The 20,383-nt window shown below is 38.1% G+C and overlaps 1 protein-coding gene across 1 annotated transcript; it reads right to left on the bottom strand.

The window, feature by feature from the left end:
• Positions 1-1,851: 1,851 nt before the first annotated feature.
• LOC309658998 (2'-5'-oligoadenylate synthase 1A-like) lies at positions 1,852-19,966 on the bottom strand. Its single transcript, XM_082458321.1, has 6 exons — positions 19,847-19,966; positions 16,969-17,129; positions 11,950-12,074; positions 6,126-6,315; positions 2,725-2,934; positions 1,852-2,224 (listed from the first exon to the last, which is right to left on the bottom strand). The coding sequence occupies exons 3-6, from the start codon at positions 12,065-12,067 to the stop codon at positions 2,068-2,070; spliced, it is 675 nt and encodes a 224-aa protein (XP_082314447.1). The 5' UTR covers positions 12,068-12,074; positions 16,969-17,129; positions 19,847-19,966; the 3' UTR covers positions 1,852-2,067.
• Positions 19,967-20,383: the final 417 nt, after the last annotated feature.

The following is a 20,383-nucleotide window of genomic DNA, read 5'->3' on the forward strand; positions in this document are numbered from 1 at the left end:
ACCTTGGGAAACTCATAACATGCTCTGACAATGCTCAAGGGTGCTGTCTTTGCCAGAGACATTTCTGTCACGAACTCCTCCTTGGGAATGGAGTCTTTTGTCAGAGAAAAAAGAGTCAATCTCTTTTGTCAGCAGAAAGCACCTTGCCATCCTGAACTGACTAGTTTATTTCAGTATCTTGACTATTAGGCCTAATACTTAGCAGGTACTCAATGAATGTTTCTTGAGTAGAAATTTGTCGTCAGTGTCTTGGTGCCTTCCTTACTCCTTGCTTGAGGAGTTAATTCATTCATCAGACCTGGCTCTGTTCTAGCAGATTAGTCAGGAATCACTAGTCAGGATTAGTAAGGCAGAAACTCAAATCAAACCTACTAGGCAAAAGGGAAGTTTATTGGCTAAAAAAGGGGAGTTTATTGACATAAACAAGCCCCAGGACAGTTTTTGCTCCAAGTATATCTGGATCCAGGAGCACAAACCAGGACTTGATCTCTCTCATTATATAGATGTGTACATATGTGCACATTCATGTGTATCATTGCTCATTTCTCACATCTCCTTTCTTTTGTGTTGGCTCCATTTTTAAGCAAGCTCTCTCCCCATAGAGCAGCAAGATGGTGGCCAGCAGTTTCAGTCTTACATCGTAGCAGAATGAGAAATTCTCTTCCCAGCAGTGTAAGTCCAAATTCCAGAGCCGAGTGCCACAGTGGTGTTTCAGTTGACTCAATCACCCGAGTCACGTGTCTCCCCCCTGGAACTACTGGTGAAGCCATCCCACCTAAATGACTTGGACCTAGTAGGGGAGCAGTAGTCATCTCAGGTAAATATGGGTTCAGTTACCAATATAGGGAAAATGTGGCCATTTCCCAAGGCATTTTTGAAACTATTTCTCCTCAAGAGCCTTCAGAGACAGAGTGAACAATAGAAGAAACGCAGTCTCTCCAACCATTAGCTGGGGAAAAGGATTCCGGGTAGACCAAAAACAACAGATGTTCACTATGAATACATTGTACCATTTCCAAAAATCAAATTCACCCTCAAAGGACAAATTTTGTCACCATTAAGGATGTTCAAAAGAACATTTTTCCCTGGAGGGGAAATCCAAAAGTGTTTCCAGACCAATCACATCGCTGGAATAAGCATACAGGTTCTCTGAGGACTGCCCTGAAGGGGACGGCACTCATTTATATGTAAGAGTTCTGTTGTGTGGAGAGGCCTAATCACTGGCATTACTCTGCAGCCACACTTCATATACCTTCAGTGCTGATGAATTGCTGCTATGCAAGAGAATCAGGAAATCTCCTCTGGTCTATTTCTGGTGGGCCCTGGCTTTCATTACCAGTGGCTGCTAATGCTTTTAATAGAAAAGAAAACAGTGGGTCTCAACAATTAAAAACAATTGTGGCAAAACTGGACAGTGCAATGACCTGGGTAGTTTGTTTATCCCTGCTCATGACTGAGCAACTTGCAAACCTTAAGTATGGCTCCACTCTGACCCATGGGTTATGATGCAGATAGCTATAAAATGATTTGGAAACAAGTTATTCTGAGGCAATCCGTTGTGTATCTCCCAGATATTTCCCTATGTCCATATACTAATCTGTTAGATGATGTCTGGAAGTAAATAGGCGGTACTTAGTACAAGCAGGTTTTCATAGGGAAATTGTGAAAACGCAGGTGACCCAGGGAAATACCAGATTGCCAGGAGAGTTGAAAAGTCAACCTGAAACTTTAATGAACTAAAAAATGGGAGCTATTTTGCCCTTTCAGTTTATCTTCTCTCAATGGATCTGGGGATTTTGTTTTATTTATTTGTTTATTGTGGCCACTTGGATTTTTTTTTTTTTTCTTGGATTTTTAAAAAATGTTTTTTGGTCACAAGGCCACCAAAGCAAATTCTCTTAAAGGCTGAGACAGATCCTTTTAAGTGATGTTTGTTAGACTGGGGTCACTAAAGTAGTGAATTAAATTAAGACAAGTTTTCTTCATCCAGAGTGTTCTTGGCAACATGTTTTGCATCCTTTTTTATTTTCTTCATAGAAACGCAAGGACAGTAGCTCCTTGCCCAGTTTACCAGTCATTTGTGAAAAGCCAGGGGGGCTCAGCTCTCACTCCCCTGAAAAGAGGCTTCAATAAGCTGAGTCTCGCCACATGTGCAACTTCATCCCAGGCATTGCAGGTGTCACACACGTTTACAGTAGGATTTGCAGGGTCTAAAATAAATGGCCTAAAACAAAGCAAAACAAACCTCATACTCTCCATCTCTAAACCCAGTTTCAATTTGCTGTATAGTTAGAAGAGGGGAATGTCTGAGTTAAATATGGAATTCTGTTAAGAAAAGGACTCTCTGGGGACTGTGGTAGTGAGTCCATGGAGGACTAACCACACCTATTAGAAAACAGCCACTTGTTTCTGCCCCACCAACTCTGACTTGATCTCATTTTCCCTTTTCACCTGAGGAAGCATGTCCTCGCTGGATTCAGTCTTCAGTTTCCTCCTCATTTGTTGTCTATATCCACATTCTATTCATTTTACTCGAATTACTCTTAATTCACACTTTAGAATTAAAGTTCTGTGAGAAGTAATTGAAGGGAATTGACTTTGTAGTAATCAGGGCCTTCTCATTTACATGGAATCCCAATAAAGCTACTCTTTGCTCCAGACTTTCTTCCTTGATGGCAAACCTGCTTCTTATATCTTAAGGGTGTAGAAAAGATAAATAGTTACCTTGTGTGCTTCTGGTTAACCTTTACAAAAATGGGGAACTTGGGATGATAGTGTCTGTGCCAAACAACGTCGATTTCTGCATATCGAACAAGAAGTTTGAGGACTGCCCTCATTCCCTGCACCAGGCTGAAGAACAGGGGCTTCTCTGCCCGTTCCCAGATATATATGGTGAGGAGCTCCACTGTGTAAGAGGAGGGAAGTCTCCGGAATCTAGACACACAGAATGAAGGGTTGTACCTACTTCCATTAACCCAGAAAGTGAAGACAGGTTTATTCAGTTATGAGAAAAATCCAAGCACAAATAAATGGCCTACCTCAATTTACAGAAGAAGAAAGTCTATTTTCAATCTCACTACTTACCAAACAAAAACAATATTTCCACCAATCAGACTGGCAAAAAAAGGAATTATAATGTCCAACATTGGTAAGTCTGTGAGGAAAGGGACACTCACACGCCATTGGTGAGACTCTAAATTAATATCCTTTTTTGGAGTCAACTCTATTAAAATTTGAGGTGTTCCATCCTTTTGACCTAGCATTTTTCACTTCTATGAATTCATTCTGTAAAAAAATCTACAAGTGCTCAAAGATATATACAAAAGTATATTTTTTATTTTATTGTTTGAAATAGTAAATATTGGAAGTTCATCAATAGGGGACTAGTTAGATAGCTTCATGGTACATCTCTTACTGTGCTATTCAATATGACAGCCACTAGCTGCATGTGGCTATTGAGCACTTGACATGTGGCTAGTCTGACTTGAGTATGTACTGTATTTTGAAGAGTTATATAAAGGAAAATATCTCATTAATAATTTTTATATTGACTGCATGTTGAAATGATAACATTTTGGATATATTGGGTAAATATATTATTAAAATTAATTTCCCCTATTACTTTTTACCTTTTTAATGTGGCTACTAGAATATATAATACTGCATATGTGGCTCGTATTTGAACCTCACATTCTATTTTTTTAGACAGCGTTGTCCTGTACTATGCAGTCATTAAAAGAAGTAAGGTAGATCACAATGTACAGCTATAAAGATACAATATAGATTAACTGAAAAAATTTTAAAGCAATAAACAGCAAATACATTTTTTTAAATTAAGCATACATAAAAAACAAATTTGGAGAATATGTTCTAAACATATTTTTGGGAGGTGAGGATTTAGGGTGAAGAAAGAAACTTGGTTTTTTTTTACATTAAGTCTTAAACTGCAGTTTATATACCAGGAAAACAATTTAAAGCTGATAAACAAACTTGGGAGAAAAAAACCCAACATGACAGTTTGGGGATTTCATGGTGGTTGATATTCAAATATGTATTTTTACTGCCTTGGCATTCATTAGCCATAGACATCTCTTTTGATGATGTATTGCAAAATCATGCAATTTATTTCCTCTAATAGAATTTAGGGGAAACAGAGTAGCATTTTCTTACTATTATATTAATCATTTGTTTTTACCTCAACAAAGGAAATAGAAAAAACTAAAAATAGTTGAAACCTCTTGTCCTGGTAATGAACAGCAAACCAAATTTCGGCTAATCAGTAACTCAGTTCCTGTGATTTTCCCTCAGGGGTTGATGACAATAGACACAAGACTTAAAGTCCACCTCTACTTTAACAATCTGATGCTTCCAAGTGCCCAAAGTAAGCCATGGTTGAAAATTGCTCAAGCAGGATATGCTCTTCACATTTTATGAAAGAAAATTTGGGGGTGGGGGGAGACTTAATAAGCAATGAACTTCACATTTTTATAGCATGATTACATATATATTTATATAGTTCTGTTATGTGTTCATATTATTTTGTGTCGTATTTTAGTCATTTAAAATTGTTTCATGTAAACCTTTCTATGTATTTCCATGTTTCCCAAACTTGTCTTGAATAGTATTTCATCATGACAATTTTACTTCATTCCCAAATTTCATTATCTTTAGTAGCACTATTCTGAATATACTTATACAAATTACTTTTTTTATGTGATTTATTTTCTCTAAGGGTAGTTCATCTAAGTATTTCTGACATCTCTTTTAAAATCTTTGAGTACTCTTTTTTAATGAAATACTTAATATAAATGGCCTCAACTCTTTTTTTAAAACCAAATAATAAGAAATTTTTTACTTCTTACTTTCACCTGTTTTTGTTTTGTTTTAACTTAGAGGGGAGTTAACTTGACAGATGGTTTGAATATTTTAAAATCCTTAACACATAATAAATACTTAATACACATTACAAGATTACTTTCCTGAAATAGAAAACCAATTATCGTATTGGAACATATGTGGTCCAATTTCCCCACAATACCACCTTTTTAAGTCTTAGAATTATTTTTCTGCTACATTATTAGATAAGTTCCTTCTTGCAGATCTATAAATGCTCTCCACTACCAAAAAAAAAAAAAAAAAAGTGATTTCAAAACCAGGCTTGTCATCTGACCAAGGATCTACTCAAAGCAAGAAGCTTTATTTCTTTTTTCTATATTCACTAGTTTTCCTATTTTTACTAGTAAATTTTTACTCAACCAAAAGAGAAAAAATATATAGAATGGTTAGAGATGCTTAGAAATAGGAGGTAACTATATAGGAGTAATGTATGTTTTTACAAAGTGACTAATGTTATCATCAATATTAAACACAAAAATATACAAAGAGTAAACAGAATGTGTGATTCAGATGAACAAATCAAGATTAGTAACAACTTTATACAAAGCTGAAGAAGACTTATTCCATGTAGAAAGTAGCCATATATAAATATGTTATAATAAACCCCCTGCCTCTGCTACTTCTGCCAAATGGAGAATTCATACAAATATATTCTAGTTCTCTGTTTTTCAAAAGTTTATCTTAAAATACTCAAACCAGTATCTGAGTCTCCCTCATATCCCTTTACTATACGTTAGAGCCTGTTGCTACCAAAGTGAAGAAAAGATACTAAAACATGCACATATCAACTTTTGAGGCTCCCCCTCCTGTAGAGGACAACTCTGCTCTGTTAGAATTGGCTACAGTAGAAGGAATACTTAAAGCTTGAACACTGAATGACTGAACAGCTCATTCAAATCATGCTAGTAGTCTCCCTTTTCCTTTTCTGTGCCTTATTTCCTTGCACCAACCCATTTGGTTATGCCACTGAATATTTTAGTTTCTATTCTTTGGTTCCTACCAAAACATGTTATATTTGAAATAATGCAATACAGGTGTTCCATATTTTATAACAGCCCTCATTCTCTATATCGCTCTCTCCTTCCTCCCTCTCTCCTTCCTCTCTCTCTCTTTCCCTCTCTACATATATTCCCTCTCCCTACCAAGGAAAGAGGTGGAGCCTGAAAGAATAAAGAAAGGGGACATGAAAAGAGAAAGGCTCACATGGTGCCCATGTGCTGGTTACATACTTATTTTCCTTGGTGGTGTTGGCAAATGATGTCTTGAACCAATGTATCATTAAACGAATGAGCTCCTTCACCCTCATGACAGATGCCTTGACAAAATCCACTTGGTAAGGTAAGAGGGCCAAGGCACACAGCTGGGCCTCGTCACTGTCATTACAGAGGTACAGTTTGCGGTAAAGGTGAAGTTTTAAATCTGTTAACACCAAGGAACAAAGACAACTGTGAGACTTTCCTCCCTCCTCTCTTCTCCTGGTTTCCGTGGTACAAATGAGCTGTATTACTCTGATTAATTAGACCTTAAGCATTTAAAACAAAACAGTTTCTGTATTTAGGAGAGTTATTCCAGTTTACCCAAGTGGTTAAAAGAGAAAGCTACAACATTATGATGCCAGAGTAGCTCAGATTGAGCTAACTCTGGTTCAAGAAAATCTTTCTCATCAGATGATAGAAAGATTTTCTATCAGCAGAGGAAGTTTATTTCTCAGAAGCAAGTTTCATTACCATTTGCAAATGTCATCTAGCATATAAACTAAATGTCATTATTCTCTGTGACAATAACCTATATAATACCCTCTGTTTAATTATCTAAATTGTTATTATCTGTATATATTTTTGCAGAAGAGATTCTACTACCTGGACACTTGAAGAAACTGATTATACTTATAAAGATGGAGATGACTTTAAAAGATGTATTTAGGTCAAATTGCAAACAAACAAGCTATGACAGCGATACATTAATGAGGAAGGAAAACTAGATTAAATAGCAAACATGATCAAATAAACATCTATAGTTTAATACTATAATCTCATAAAACAACATTAACTCAGATTGTACTCATTCTAATTGTATGATATATAAATGTTTAGTATCTTTTTATCATAATCTACTTAAATTTTCCCAATTTGACACACTTAGAAGTTCTATTATGAATCTATTTTGTATACCCCATCTGTACCTGTCCTTCTGCCTAACTAAATTGTCATGCAATAATGACACACTTGTTAATCATGGCAAATTTAGGTTTTACTATACACATTTTAAAGTTAATTGTCAAGTGTCTATTTTACTTGTAAAATACATTAAAAAAAAATTATGCCTTCATCCGGATTCCTAATTTTAAGAGTATCTGTACAGTCCTTTTATACTGGTCCAGCTGTTTAGGGCCAAATCAGAGATATAATAGTAGGTTGATTATCAACAGGTTAGAGAGTAAAATCAAATTCCTATGATAAACATAGATGAGCAGATAGAATTGTTTATGGCAAATATTCTCATAAATGCTGTTATAACAAACATATTCTAGTCCTAAACTTACAAGGCAAGAGTCATTACAACTATTAAAATACCCTTTCAATTTTATTGACAGTCTCTCTGACTTCCTTAGCAAACAGACAAACAAAAATTCAGGTTTATAATGACAAAAGATAGAAAAAACAATAATTTAACTTAAATTTTGGTATGCAATAGGTATGTCAGATATTTGATGACCTATTTCTATTATCTGATAAGCTGTCTTGGCTGACCCAGAGATTATCTACTCAAAGCCACCTCTGTATCAACATTTCCTCCTCTTTAAGGTTCTTCATTGACAGGAACCCAAGTTGGTGGTTTCTAACTTAAATTATTTTTTAGGCTTATAATTGTCTGTTTCTACTCTAACTGTGTGACTTAGAGGAGTTTATTTTATCACCATCATCATTTGTAAACAAGAATACTTGGCTCCCTTGCTATTAATCAAGTATTATTCTAAGTGCTTTATATTTATTAACACATTTACTCTTTAACAACCCTTGATATGGAAACTATTATCATCTCCAGTTTACAAATGAGAAAATAGAGTCAGAGAAATTAAGTAGGTTGCCCAAAGTCACACAGCTAGGAAGTTAAACCATCTCTTGCCATCCTACTGTCCTGGGTTGCAGGTTAGACCTGAGCCCAAATGCTTCCTAATCGGTGGCTAATTCCATACTTCTCAGACTTTAATGAGCACAAGAGTCACCTGGGGATCTTTTGAAATGCAGTTTCTGACTTAGTAGGTCTAGGGTGGAGCCCAAGATTCTGTATCTCTAACAAGTTCCTAAGTGATGCTGATACTGCTAATCTGAGAATCATATTTAGAGCAGGAATACTGTCAACCACGTCCTTGTCAAACCTCATGGCTCTGGGCTGCATTGTGGCACACAGGGCCTAACTATTAGTTGTCTAGCACATATGTAGGATGTGCAGGGAATAACATTAAGATGCCTGTGAAGATTTAACATGATCATCTGAGTCTTGCTCTGACAATTATTAGCAACATTTGGTTGCCTAAATGGAATCCTAGGACTTGTCTGAACTGTTCATCTCCTCTCAAACCCATTTCTCATCATCAGTGGAGAGAAGCAGGGTTACATAATAATTTCAGTCTTTTAAAAATTCATTTCACACAGCTGTGCTCAAGAACTTAGGGGACTTAGAAGCCAGAGTAAAAATATACTTCTGCTCCTCTGGGAGACACTTTAGCTCAAGAGCTACTGATATAACCTCAGATCCTCAAGACGATTACCCAAGAGTTGGCTAACAATTGTGCTTTTGAAGTCCGCACACAAGAGAAAGAAAGCATTTTACACAAACACAAGAGCTTCATGGGCCTGTGGTGAGACCTAAGGGGATGGAAGTATTTTTTTCTTAATAAATATTCATTGAGCTAAGCACAATTACATGCTACATGATTTCAAAATAAATCTCATATTTTAATTCTTGCAACTATCCTTGAGGTAACTTTCTCATCTCAGTTTTATAGATGAAAAAAGTGAGGCTTCAGAGTTTTACATGATTTACACAAGTTCACATAGACAATATGAAATAGATCTGGGATTTGGCTTCAAGCCCAGTGTGTTCTCTCCATTATATAACTTTGATGTCATGTCAGTCTACACAGACCTACACAGTGAGACAGACCTGGATTTGCATCCCAGCTCTTACACTTACTAACTGTATAAATGTGGGCAAGTTGCTTAAATTTTCTAAGACTCAGTTTTTAAATATTCAAACTGGGGAAATAGCTTCCTTTCAGGTTTGTTGTGCAGATCAATTAGGATTCATTTATCAGATTAATTTTAGCGCAATGAGAATTATATATGGCACATAATAAGTGCTTGATAAATCACAGCATTAAAAAAAAAATCATAGGCTCAGCAAGATTATCAGAGAAGAAGACTTACTAAAACCTCGTTGGGCTGAGTCCACAATCTCCTTCCTAATACCCCATCTTATCTCCGAGTTCCCCATACCTCTGCTTAATGTAGATGATATTCTAGAAAAATTACCTATTTGTGTGTCTCCAGACTATAAACCCCACCAGACTATAAACCCCTCCAGATTATAAACCCCACCATGTCTTATTCATATTTGTACCCCCAGGCTTAACACGGTTCCTAGAACATGGTAGGCATGCAGTACATGTGTATTGACAAATTATAGCACAACAGAAGAGAATTTTAATATGAGCAACACATTGTCCAACAGTGCTGATAAGTAGAAGAACCAGCTCAAGAAAGTCAACATGTTCCTCTGGGGTCTGGCTGAGAGATGGTAGGATCAACGTTATGTTCATTCATTCCCTCTTTCAATACATATTTATTAAATAGTACAGTTCTAGGCACAAAGACAAACCTTATCCTCAAAGACCTCCAAATGCAATGGGAAGCCAAAGCTAGGCACAATGACAATACAAGATGATCATGAACCAAAAGCATACCAGGGAGGATTCCATGGGAAAGCAGAAGAGGCAGGTCTAGGAAGGATTGATTAGGGAAGGAATTTCACCAGAGGTGTGCTGAGTCTTGAAGGGTAAGCAGAAACTTTCAAGGCACGGTGTAGGATGGGACAGGTTAAGAAAAGTTTATCAGTGGAAACATTGTGCAAAGACATAGAGATAGGAGGGAAATATTTAAGAGTCACTGGCTCATGAATCTCTCCTCTACCAAATGTGAGCCCCAAAAGAGCAAAAATATTGAGCTCCTACCTAATTCACTATAAGTATTTAATGGTACATGGTAGGTATTCCAGAAATGATGGTTGAATAGAATATTTAAATGAATAGATCAATGAAAATATTTGATACCTGCCGCTAAGCCAGAGCAGGGTCACTGGTCATGTATTGGCTCACAAATTGCTATGGCATTTTCAGTTCTGCCATTTTGCCACACAGAGAATATACAAATGTTTTAAGTCAAGCAGAAGCCTAGACTCAACCCCCAAGTTCTCTGGAGAATACATTTACCTCTATATAAATCACTTAGTCATCTGGGCCTCTGCTTGGGCTACTAAAACAAAATACCATAGACTGGGTGGCTTAAACAACAGAAATAATTTATTTCTCACAGTTCTGGAGGCTGGGAAGTCCAAGATCAAGGTGCTGGTAAATTTGGTTCCTGGTGAGAACCCTCTTCCTGGCGTGCAGATGGCTACCTTCTCACTACATGCTCCCGTGGCTGAGAGAGGAAGTTCTGGTATCTCTTTTTATTCTTACAAGAGAATTAATCCCATCATTGGGGCCTCACCCTCAGGATGTCATCTAAACCTAATTACCTCTCAAAGGCCTCACCTTCTAATACCATCACATTTGGGGGTAGGGCTTCAAAATATGAATTTTGGGGGGATACAAACATTCAATCAATAACAGGGCCATCATGTTTTTGCCTAAAGTGGAGATACTCTACCCCCCTTTTTAGGAGTATGATTAGACTCTGTATTTCATATTTTACCTTAGATACCACAACATCTTAGGGATAAAAATAACATCACAATGACCATAACAATGCCATTCTATGACTCTATCCTTATCACTTTTCACTTTTTTAGGAGTTCCAACTCCCTCAAATCCCTATCCTATTTCAGTCCCCAGGGACTATCTCCCATGTGCTTGCAGGCTCTTTCTTTTGGTACCACGTGGTATCTGCCATTAACATTTTCTGCTCTTTTGTGCTGTGTTTGATGCCTTCTGTGGCTGCGTCTACCAGAAGCATGGATGGTCCAGCCAAAAACAGTCATGCCTCCAATGGTGGCCATGCCATGCCAAAGGCACAACTGCTCTTGCCAGTACCAGACATCAAAGAGAGATGGCCGCTCCTGCATCTTCTCAATTCAGAGTGAGGGTGGTCCTCTTAGCTGCTCAGGCACTCTGGGCCCCTTCTCTGCTTACACAGGAACTCTGGAGCTGCTTTCTACCACTCAGGCTGCAAAACTTTGCCAACTTGAGCTTTGGCTGCCTTAGTAGACATCCAGGAAACAGCTCTTCTGGTTTTTACTTATTTTTTTGAACTCTTTCTCCCAAAGACAGAGGCATGAGTCCACTGGTGCTGAGTATTAAACATCCTTAACAATCTGTTGAATTTAGACCAAAGTTCTGTTCCTAACCGGTCTTTTCCATTACAGGAGACTCATTTACCTTCCTGAATTAGCCAGATTGTGGTTGAATCCCAGTGCAAACTCAATTTAGGCTCAAATTGGAATTCCTGCTACAAGAGGCAGCTCCTTGCAGGCCAAGTCCATACTTCTTTTGTGTTCTTTCTCTACTCCATTATACAGAACACATAGTTAATACTTGATTGTACTTCTTAAATTAAAAACTGGTAGCATAAGGATACACAGTATTAATGTACTGCAGGAAAAAAAAAAAAAGTGACTCCTAAAACCAGTAAGTGATTCAGTGCCTCTGCCAACAGCCTGGTTCTATATACCTAGCCCAGTACTGTGTCTTGATGTGGTCAGTCCTCTATAAATACACATTGAATGAATAGCCATTTTAAAGATTTCCTATGAAACAAAACAAGTAAATTTTACCTGTGGAGGGTGTAGGCCCCAGGACATCATAGTAGGCCATGATCTCAAAAGAATGGCAGTGAAGACTTTCAGTGCATAAAAAATTGAATCTTAAAGACAATGGTGTTCTCTTCCCCATTAGGATCCTTAGAAAAGGAACATGACATATGAGCGATAAGAGAAAGAGAAAAAGGAAAACATGAGATGATTTTCAACCATCCTTCCCCTTATTCTAGCCCTGCTGCTCTCTTGGCTATTTCTTGAACATGCCAGGAGTGTTCCCTACTCTGGACTTTTGCAGTTGCTATTACTATACCTAGACTACACTTATCTCAGATAATTCGCATGGCTGGACCCTGGCTTCATTCAGGTCTCTGCTGCACCATCTGGCCTTTCCTGGCCACCCTTTAAAACAAGAGCTCCTTCCCTATTCCCTGTTCCATTACCCAGCTTTATGTTTCTTCATAACATTTAATTACCACTTGGCATTATATTATTTCTTTATTTCTCTCACACAGGGGTACTAGGTGCACAAAGTCAGGGACTGTGTTTGTTTTGTTCACTGTTCTGTCCCTAGTATCTGACACATAGTAGATGATTAATAATTTTTAACCGAATTATTATCTGACTATGTATTGGGGCATAAGATACTGTTAATCATGAGTATGATAAAGTAAAATATTTTAAAAGAACTGAGACTTCTATTTCTGGATATAATGAAGTAGTTAACAGCTGACCAATGCTCACTGAGAACAACTAGAAAATTGGATTTAAAAAATCACGTGTATGTGTGTTTTAGAGGCATTGGAGAGTTGCTGAAGCTAGAAAGGTCAGGATTTAGTGAGGAGTGGGGTAGCAGATAATGGAGAGATGGACTGATATTCTGCTGCCCTTTTCCCTGGGGACATATACTGATTTGGGAAATAGAGAAGAAGCTGAAAATATGGACTTTGGGAAAAGGGAAGCTTTTGGGGTTCAAGAAGCCACTAGAACTTTGTCAAGCTTATGGGGCTAAAGCAATGCAGAGACTTGGAGGCCACAATCCTGATGAAATCCTGGGTTTCATCCTGAAATCCTGAAATCCTGGTGGAGAACTGAACCCAAGATATGACCTGCTTTTCCCTCCAAACATTTGCTGAATTCTGAAGATGCTTGAGACAGGTATGGTTATGAAATGAAGCAGAATATCTTAGAGAGTTGAGTGGAGATGTAGATAGTCTTGCCAGGCTAAGGCAACATGGATTAGGATTCACTCTCAGGGGCTGAGGAGACAAGGATTCACCAAGGAAAGTCCTTGGTGAAACTACTAGGCTGTAACAGTGGTTCCCTAGCTGCATACTGGAATCACTGGGGATCCTTAAAAAGTGTTGATGCCTTGCTCTCACCTCCAGATATTTTTATTTAAGGGATATGGGGTGTGACCTGGGTGATCAGCTCTTATTCTATCCATTTGGTGAGGAAAGTGTACACCTCTCTGGAAAAAGAGAACATCAGCTGAAGCATCTAAGATTTTTAATGCACAGTGTCCTGGTTTTAATCTTTAAATCACTAGAAATTAAATTTAAAATCACTAGAAATTCCAAGAGACAGGGCTATAAGATTTTAAACTGAGAGAAAAGACAAACTGTAGAAACAGACCACATAGGTGATAACAAATATTGGTATAAGTAGATAAGGATTTTAACTGATTAATATGTTCAATGAACAGAGGAATAGACAGTAAAAGTAGACATAAAGATGAAAAAATAAACTGGAGCTGGATTTTATATACATTAAAAAAAGAATGGAAATTATAGAACTAAAAAAATAATTGAACTTAAAAGCTTTATAGATAAATTTAACAAAAGTTAGATATAGCAGAAGAGAATTAGTGAAAGACAGGCCAATAGGCGTCATCCAAAATGAAAAAAAAATTTTTTTTGTATATATAATGTCCTTTCATTTAAATTGAACAGAGATTTCTGAAATTTTATAACTCCTCAGTACTTTTTAAAAAATGTCGAGACTGTGAAATTCTGATTGGCTTCATGTACCACAGAAGGAATACATTAAATCATTATCAAATTCCCTCACCTTATTTTTATCATGAGTATATCCTTCTCTCTCAGTCAGGGAGAGTGAAAAGGAATTAAAGAAACCAGTAGCCTAACACTCCTGTCATAATATGGAGGCAGATCTTGCTATGCTCAACATGGTAACTGTATGTTTGGGAGACATGGTCCTAGGTGGGTGAAGTTTACTCTTGTAGATGCCAGAGGGCTTAAATGAGGTATTGAATCAATTGGGGAGTTCAGGTCACTTCTAGAATGGGTCAAGATTAATGAGAATGTCAGTACTATCCTGGGCTAACTTACATGAACCTTACTGTCCAATGAGTATCTCCAAAGGTTTTCTATTATTGTATGTGGAAATGGGACATGGGTCCTAGCAGTGCTTGGTCATGAGTCCTCAGATGATATATTTGCCACTTCCTATTTCATGTCAGCCCAGTCCATGGACATGTTTTATCTTGGCCATGTCTTGTCAGGACAACTCCATGTCCTGCAATGTGGTTTTAAAGGGACGATATATCAGAGAAGAGCCTTAAGTTATCTGACCTGATAATAAAAAGAGAGCTTCTTGTCTTTAAGACCTCTAAATCAAAGCAATTAGAAATAAGAGCTGATGGGCAGAAATCCCAATTACAAACATAACTGTTATAGGCATGACACATATTTTTAGCACTGTCTCCTTAAAAGCTCAGAATATGTTTCCCCAATGTGGTTTTCAATAATAAACACAGTGGTATGTGCAGAGAGGAGCACAGTGCCCCTGGTGTGTAAATGATTTCTAGTACCTTGGGCTTACTGGGCAAGTCTCCTGAGGTTTCATTCACAAGCAAGGCCCAGAAAATAACTGACATAGAACAGTTGCTGTTACTGGTAGGTTAAGACATGGACTAGTTCCAAAGGACAAGAAAGGATTTCCCACACCCATCTTGCAAAATAAAGTAACTGAATAGCTTTAGAAATAGCAGCAACAAACAATATATCACCAAAAACCAGGTATCAACTGAAACAATAAACTTCTTTACTCTCTCCGTGGGTGGGAGTCAAAACCAACTGTCAGACTCACATATCTGCTTCTTTTCCATTTTTAATTCAATTTTCCCTTCAAATGAATCGTGGTATGGTCTTGGTTGTGCTGAGAAGCAGAGAATAAAGCCAGAAAAAGTGACTGCTGCGTGCAGATATCAGGACAAGGAAACACCCGTGGACAATCTGCCTCCTTTCCTGACTCCACGATCCTTCCCTGTCAGTCTGCCTTGAAGTCTCATTCTCCTACAAATATGCTCCTTTTTTTTTTTTTTTGCCAAGGAATTGTTCAGCAAAACAAAATATGGGATAAAATATATTCTGAGCTGAATGAAAACCATTACTGCTCCTTGAAAAATCACTGCGAGGAAGAGAAAAAGAACAGGCATTTAACAGTTGCAAAGGAAAGGATGGTGGTTACCTGGGAATTTGTTTCAACTTTAAAGAGTTTTCAATTAAATTTTTTAATGAGTTGAAAGAATAGAAGGAACAGAGCTTAGAAAATGAGTTTGCTTGTTTTGAGGAACAATTAGAGCAAGTAAACGAAGGTTTTTGGAGCTGTTCTTTTCCATGGGTTCTACTTCAAATTTCGTTCTGGAAATCTAACAAAATAAAAGCTTCAAGCATGTTTTGTCCAGGAGAAGGGTGCCTGCCTGAGATACAGAGGAGAGGAAAAGGAATTAGGGAGAGCTCATCTATTAGGGTCTTTGACGTTGGGTGGGCAGGGAGTATAGAATTAGGACAAAACAATGAAGGACAAAGATTTTGATTCCAAATAAGGTCACCAGGGAAAGCGTATACCCTAACTCTTATTGTTAATGTGCCTTGGGAGTACTTTAACTGTCCTGTTTTGATAAATAATAATAACAATGATATAATGTACCCTATAGTTTACAAATTCAGTGGGGAAAACTTGGAAGAAGCAATGGGTAAAAATGAAAAACACATTCTCCCATTTCTTCTTTTTTTTCTTTTTCTTAACGGTGGTCTTTCCCTGTTCAAAGTGTAATCGTTATGTGAAACTCCATCATTTCCCTTTCTGCCTTTCCAACCCCAATGTGCTTCATTATAGTTACCATCATGCCATTCATCTGACGTCTTTGCTAACTACCACAATTTAGTAGGTGTTTGGTATTCCTGAAGGTAGTGTTTTTCATTAAAAGACACATTCAAGCTAGTTCTCTATACTCATTTGAAGCAAGGGCTTGGTAACGAATCTATTATTTAAATTAATAAACAGTTCTGGGACATTGTTTTAAAACATTGATCTTATTTTAGAATTGAAGTGGCACACAGTCTGGTCTGTTTTTCTCAAGAAAAATGTTTTATTCCCTTTACAACATAGTTATTTGCATTTTTCTTCATCCACAATTCATTCGACTGAAAAAAAAATAGCAGGAGATGTACAATTGCAATAGAAAAATAAATAATAACATGTCAAGGCTTTTTCTTCTTTTCCTTTTGGAACTCACCAAAAAAAAAAAAAAAAAAAAAGACCTAACTAGTTCAACACTGGGGGCAAAGAGACATTGTGTGTCATGTCAGCAAAGCCACTTCAGCAAAAGACCCCAGGACATCGCTGAGGGGAATGTTTATCAGACAAATGTATCTCAAAGATTCTTCATTCTTGCAGGCACATTTCTCAGCCCTTCCTGTTTGCATTCCTCAGAGTCAGATTTCAGCTAAGGGATGGAAATTAAATAAAGGTGCATTGGAGAAGACATAATTAGTCCTTAAACCATAGGATCTCAAATTCGTGAAATTTCATTGAAAGTTTACCTAGAAGTCTTTTTTTTTAAAAAAGCCTCTGGGGCAATCTCTCCAAGTTTTCTCCCACGAATTTAACGTTAGTAAATACAAGTAATTATTACTCAATAATGGTTTTCTGTGACAAGCCAAGAGTTTCCTTCAGCAGTCTTTTCCACCTTTGAAATAAAAGAATTCACAGAAACACATTCACCCAGACCTGTTCCCATGTGAAGTTCTCTTCAAGTTTTCTCTCAGAGTCTCCAACCCTTCTCTCAGTGGTTTCTTGCGATGGTTCACACTGGCAAACACCTCACTGAGCAACACAATGTCAATCTCAGAGCATCCTTGGGTGTCAGTCCCCTTTACATAAGAACCACCCTGTGAAGACAAGGGGTACAATGTGGGGGAAACCTCAATTAACCTTGAGGGAAGTGCAGATTTCTAGCTGTAGCATTTTTAGGGTCAATTAACTTTGTGAATTGCTTAAATATGTGCTAGTTTATCCTCCTTCACCTCGGGAAAAAAAAAAAAAAAAAAAGACAGGGGAAGAAAGTAATCTATCATGGTCTACTGAGAATTTAGGTTCAGTTGTGGAAAAGAAAGCATAATTTGCAGAAAAAGCCTGAAAATCCTTATGAAGAGTTAGAGCTAGAAGTTCTCAGACTTTCTGCTTGAGAGCCACTGATTGTGAAGAATCCACGAGGGCAGGAATTAAATTCACTGCTGTACATGCAGAACCCAGACCAAGACACACATGGCAGCCCTCAGTGAACACCTGGTTGGGCAACCTGTGGCAGAGGTGCCCTGAAACAAACCGTACCTGTGAGTTAGAACCTTAAGTGACTGGTGTTTCTGGAGGGTGTTCATTTGCTATGTTTCTAAATAGATCATAAATGATTTTAAGAAAGTATTCTGTAATTATAATTAATGAGAATTTATTTCAAATCTCTTGCTAAATATAATTGTATAAAAGTTAAAACTTTAAGCAGTTAACAGCATATCTTTGCCTTCTTTAGCACTCAAGGAAAATTTTTGTTGCAATTTCCCAAAGGAGGCTCTTTAGCAGTAAAAGAAACTGTTACCTATGATTTAGGAAACATTATGTCCACAAGGTAAAAGCAATCTGTCAAAGGTAGGTTGTGACACGTAATGAGACATGACAATTTCTTATGAAGTTAGAAAACATTCCGAAGCTCTGAGCCCTCTGCCATCTATTGAATGATAATCTCAAGGATTTCCAACAGCCCATTCAGTCAGGCATGGTGTGGCTCACTGAAGTAAGCAATAGTGTGCCATTTTTATTCTTGGCACTGACCTAGCCTGCCATGGGAGGAGGCTGAGCTCTTCACAGAGACACGGCAGCTTGGCCAGAGGGGAGAGTTCATGGATTATGGAAAGTATTTACTACTAAAGAAAATAAGGGAACAAATACCACCTACCAAGAAGAACAGCTAGGTAGGTCAAGGGGAAAGGACATGAATATGTCTCCTACCTCATGGGCTTACACTTCAGAGCAACATTTCCAAAAGGGAGAGCCACAGGGTACCAAAAGGGTTTAGTTGCAGGTAAGAAAAACCATTTCAGTTACTCTAAGCAGAAAGGGATTTAATTTAGGGAATCATTAGAATAGCAGGAAGAACAGGCTCTAGACTGAACTTTTAGGAATGACTTTCAGAATAACATTGCTGAGTTTTAATAACTGCCAAGTGTGGACTCAGCTACAATCAGAGAGCCTGTCCTGAAAGCTGTTATGGCAGCTGCTGGCTCGAGGACCATACTGCCTTAGTTGACATCTAGGAATGAAGAAGCTGCCTCTGCAATTGTGCATCCCAGAAACCCCCTGCCCTCCTGTAAATCCAGGGACTGAAAGTCATGGCCAGAACTCTCTGCTTCAAAGTCAACCTGTACTTGCTACATCTGGACTAGCTAAAATAGGTGCCTTGTACCCTACTGCCTCTCCCCCAACTTAACTCAGTTCTGGACTCAGTCTTGCAGTAGTGCAACTAATTGACAAAACCTATTTTGTCACAGTGGCAAGGGAATGTGGGAAATGTAGCTTTTAGTGCTTCCTGAACCTGAGAGTTTGTAATATGCTAACATGTACAGTCAATCTCCAAGAATGGAATATAGGGCACAGCAATTCCACAGCATAATTGATCATTGGCCCTTGTTTTCAGCCATCACCTAGCAGGACTGGAATAGAACTCTGGCTCCCAATTTCTAGCTCTGTGCTCATGCCTTATTTCTGTAGAATAAAATATGCTGTTTCATATTCAGGCTTTTTCCATAGCTACATTAGCTAGAATTTAATCATACTCGTAAAACATATTTGCTATTAAGCTACATTAAAAGTTAATATTTTTATTTTAATAAACATGGCTTACAGATACTTTTATAACAATAATGTGTGCATTTTAAGAAGAAGGAATGGAAAAATTATAAGAAAAAATGCCCTCAGAACTATGTCCTGTATTTTGTTTTCTAAACACTGATTAGATAGTGTGTAGTGGTGATATTAACTTATAAATAATAGTGATAGAAGGGAAACCACACCATCATTGTTGTTTGGATCACTTCCTTGTGTTCAGGCCATTTTCCTTCAAGGAAATTTTCACAGAATGACCCTGGGCTCTGTGGACAAGTATTCCCAGACACAGTGAATTGTCTTTAAGGTGGCAGGTAGCCCATCAGTACGGCACCTAATTACTTCCACAGGCATGTTGCCCAGCCATGAAACAGTGCTCTGGGGGATAGGCTCACCTCCTTTGCCTGAAATTCCCTTAAGCATTTACAAATATCAGTCAAGTGTGAGCCAAGTCCTTGGCCCTGCCAATGTAAAGGCACTTTTGCCCCTTGGGCAAAAACTGCCAACTTTAATGGGTTCCAGCTGTCACATGGTTGAGTGCCTGCTCAGCTAGCCTGCAGCCTGCCCTGGCATTTCAAAGGGCTCCTAGAAGGCCTATCACCCCACAAAGGAGGTGAAGCTGACCTTTGAACATGTGGCCCTGCCCGGTTGATGTGCATCACCTCCAAGAGAAAGGAATGGCTTCCTTAGGGCTGCATGGCCCAGCCAGAGGGGTGGGGGCTCAGATTACCTGGATGACTCGGGAGGCCGGTACTGGAAAGCAACCCTGGATCAGCTGGAGCAGGGCGCTGATTTCAGCCACACAAGCAGCACTCTGAGAACCTGAGGCAGGGCGGATTTTTTGTCTGCAAATCTCTGTAGCTCTTGGGAACCTTTACACTCCAACATATTATGAGGTGAAAATCCTGTGGACATTTGGGCTTCATAGAGAAATGATCAACATTTGATACTCACTGCACAGAAATGGATGTATGTGTGTCTAACACAGAACTTAATTTTGTATGCAAATTATGTCTAGTTAATTATCAGAACTTTAAAAATAAAAAAATTATCAGAACTGCCTTTTGTGATAACAGGGAGACCTGCCTTCTCTGCTGGTAGAGCATCAGGTGAACCAACAGACTTTACTCCCTCTGGACTTAGCTGGCAGGTTAACCCGAAGTCTCAATAGAGAAATGGCTGAATTTCTCTGAGATAAGCTGAGATATTCATTCTTAAGTCAGCAAAAAGTCTTTGCCCCAATTTATAAATCATTTTAAGTTTCTAA

This window comes from Balaenoptera physalus (assembly GCF_965194825.1).
Source record: "Balaenoptera physalus genome assembly, chromosome: 3".
Lineage (NCBI taxonomy): Eukaryota > Metazoa > Chordata > Mammalia > Artiodactyla > Balaenopteridae > Balaenoptera > Balaenoptera physalus.